This window comes from Sciurus carolinensis, chromosome 17 (assembly GCF_902686445.1).
Source record: "Sciurus carolinensis chromosome 17, mSciCar1.2, whole genome shotgun sequence".
NCBI lineage: Eukaryota > Metazoa > Chordata > Mammalia > Rodentia > Sciuridae > Sciurus > Sciurus carolinensis.
Genome location: NC_062229.1, coordinates 25,507,618 through 25,510,656, shown reverse-complemented (window position 1 = coordinate 25,510,656; position 3,039 = coordinate 25,507,618). Strand labels below are relative to the sequence as shown.

General features: G+C 60.3%; 1 protein-coding gene across 1 annotated transcript; it reads right to left on the bottom strand.

Annotated features, from left to right (window-relative positions):
- Positions 1–369: 369 nt before the first annotated feature.
- On the bottom strand, positions 370–1,956 carry Tmem158 (transmembrane protein 158). Its single transcript, XM_047531560.1, has one exon. The coding sequence runs from the start codon at positions 1,683–1,685 to the stop codon at positions 795–797; it is 891 nt and encodes a 296-aa protein (XP_047387516.1). The 5' UTR covers positions 1,686–1,956; the 3' UTR covers positions 370–794.
- Positions 1,957–3,039: the final 1,083 nt, after the last annotated feature.

Here is a 3,039-nt window from a genome sequence, read left to right as displayed (position 1 = left end):
ACCTCTTACCTTTCCCTTATCGGGTCCTTCTCTAACTTTTCAGGAATTCCCTCTCACGTTCCAGGGTAACATCTTGCAATTCTTGGATTCCTTTCCCTAATTCCAATAAAGACAAAGCTACATACGCATCTCTGGAGGAAAATGTCTGTATTAAAAGCCAAAAAAAACACAGGAGTACAAGAAGAAACGCCCACCAGGCCACGTCACTGGATAAATCGACTTGGAAAAGGTTCATAAAGTTCATTTTTAGCGATAACAATATATCAGTGTTAAATCCTTCCCATACCCTCCCCCCCCTTTTAAATAACTTAAAAAACAACAAACTTCAGATACAACTATGTTCAGATACAAAGAGCTTCTCTTACTACAGCAATAGCAATTTAATCTTTTTGTTTTGTATTTTTTTTTTACTAAAACTTTCATTTAAAACAGTTATTAAATATATAAAACAAATACACAGGATTTGGTCATTTTTCTGCCATGAATAAAGGGCACGTGGGTGCGGGAAGGGAGGCGGGCAGGGGGATGCAATAGAGGGGAAAGGGCCCCTTTTCCCTGCTCTGTCTTCGGAGCTGTGGATCCCACCCCTCAGTCCAAGGGCTTGCACCCGCTTTTCGGAACAAGAAGCGCAGCACAAACCTGGCTTTTCAAACTCGCTGGGGCTCTCCGGCGGCCCCCTCCCCGGAAAAAGAACTAACGATAACTACAGCACGAAGCACACCTGCCGAGTCTCCCGGCGAGAAAGGCACCCACGAGCGCGGACACAGGGGAGACGCAGGGAGGAGCGGAGCGGGTCACTTGGTGGTCACCCCCGAGGTGACGGCCGCAGCGGCAGCGGCTGCAGCTGCGGCGGCGGCGGCGGCCGCGGTGGTCCCCGCCGGCACTGCGGCGGGGGCGGCCGCAGTAGCGCTGGCGGTGGTCCGGCGCTGCTCCATGCCGTTGGGCAGAAAACCGGCGATGATGGGCACTGGCCAGATGAGGGCGGCCACGCTCCACACGACGATGACCAGGGTCATGAAGCAGGCCACCAGCGTGGATTCGATGGGCTTGCGGTTCAGCCTCCAGCCCGACTCGCCCTGCAGCTCCTCCAGGCTGAAGTCCAGGCAGCAGAAATGCAGCGGCTCACCCTGCAGCCACAGCGGCCCGGGCGGCTCCGCCGCTGGGTAGGCGGGCAGCGCGGTGGGCGCCCCGGCGGTGGCAGTGGCCGCGGCGGGCCGGAGGCGGCCAGGGCGGCGGCCGCGCACCCAGCCGCAACCCACACAGAGGCGCAGGTCCTGCTGCGCGCCACCCGCTGCCAGCCCAAGGTGCTCGATTAGCAACGGCGGCCCGACACGGTGGAAGGCGGCGGCGAAGAAGGCGCGGCCGTGCGCGTTGGTGGAGAAGAGCAGCAGGTCGCACTGGAAGCCTCGCGGGCGGCCCCAGCGCACAAGCAGCGAACTCAGCATCTGCCGCTGCACGCTGATGTTGCACGGCGTCGCCGCCGCCGCCTCCTCCGGGCCCGGACGCTCGGGGGATCCCGGGGCCGCCGAGGCCAGCAGCCGCGGGGCGACGGACTCGTCCACGGACGACGCGTTGACCGAGGCGTTGGGGGGCGCCCCGAGGAAGCCCGGCGCATCCGCGGCCCCTCCGTGGGCGGGCGGCAGTGGGCAGGCTGCGGCCAGCAGCGCGGCGAGCAGGGGCAGCATGGCCTGCGGCGGGCGCCTACGCGCGCGGGACAGGAGGAGGCTGCATGGCGCGCGGGCGACGGGCCGGCGAGCGACCGCGGAGCGCGGGAGCCGTTGGTGGGGCGGATGCGGGCGCACTGGCGCCTGCCAGCCCGCGGAGGCGGCGGCTCGCCGGGCGCAGGGACCTCTCCAGACCCGCTGCGTCTGGGGTTCCCTTCCGCCCCCGGCTCTGGGGCCCTGGGACCGCCGGGCTGCTCTGCGGGCTGTGGCTCACCCGGAGCAGGATTCCCTGGCTCGCTCCGCCTCCCGCGCGCCCCGCCCCGCCCCGCCCCACCCCGCCTCCAGCTCGCGGTCTCGGGGACTTGGGGGAGGATGGGTTCCACGCCCCGGCGGGGAGAGGGGACTGCAGGACCCCGCAAGGCGGGATGCGGGACTGGACGCCACGGTAGCTCTCTGAGGCGGGGGCGTGGACCGGGCGATCGCAGAGTGAGACACCCTCTCTCTGGGTGCGGGCGCGCGGCGGGGAAGCCCACGAACGCTCCACTGAGCTCTGGGAGGATTGCGTCTTTGGAGGGAGGCTCCAGGGTCCCAAGATCGTCCCTCTGTCACGCCTGGGGAGAGCCTGCGATGTCTCTGCTGGAGCCCCTTTGTTTTATAGAAGTAGAAACCGAGACCAAGAGAGGGGAAAGGCCTCCCTAGGCCACCCCACCAGCCAGAAGCTGACCTATGCACCACTCACTCTTTTTGCCTTTCTACAATGTCCCTTAACATCTCAAGGTTGGAGAGTTTAAGTGTTTTTTAATGCCTCTCCCACTTTATAGACCCACCTGGGTTTATTCTCCTCACAGCAGGCAAACCCTGAGAAAAATTCCAAGAACTCTACGGAGTTCTGGGTGCCCAGTGGCTGGTGGGGATGAGACCTGTAGCTTTGATACTCTGGGGGTTCCACTCCCCCAAGGTGCCCGACTGATGGGTCTCTAAGCATGGATTTACGAAAGATTTGTATGTTAGAATTCATGTTATGTTCAAATTCCGTAGCGATATTGGGAGGGCCTGCTGCCAAGAGTAATGTGTTAAGATCAAATGTATGTTAAAAATCTGATAGCGTCACTGGTGCTACCAGAGAGGGCCATGTGAAATTTTTATGCTTTTGTTAAAAGTTTCTTTTTTAAATTAAAAATTACTTCTTCCAACCTTGCAGACCAGGAAAAGAAGCTACCACCCGAAGTGGCAGAACTGTTTAACCTGAGCCATGTGACTGGTGATTGTCTAAGAACAGGGGTGTCAGGTGATCCCTAGGGCTGAGAGAGGCCTGGTCTTCGAGGTTGTGTATGTGTGTGTGTGTGTGTGTTTCCAAGGGTGTGTTTTTGAGCCA

Bases quoted from the DNA above. Each gene is read 5' to 3' on its own strand.
- Tmem158 (XM_047531560.1), bottom strand. From the start codon at position 1,685: ATGCTGCCCCTGCTCGCCGCGCTGCTGGCCGCAGCCTGCCCACTGCCG.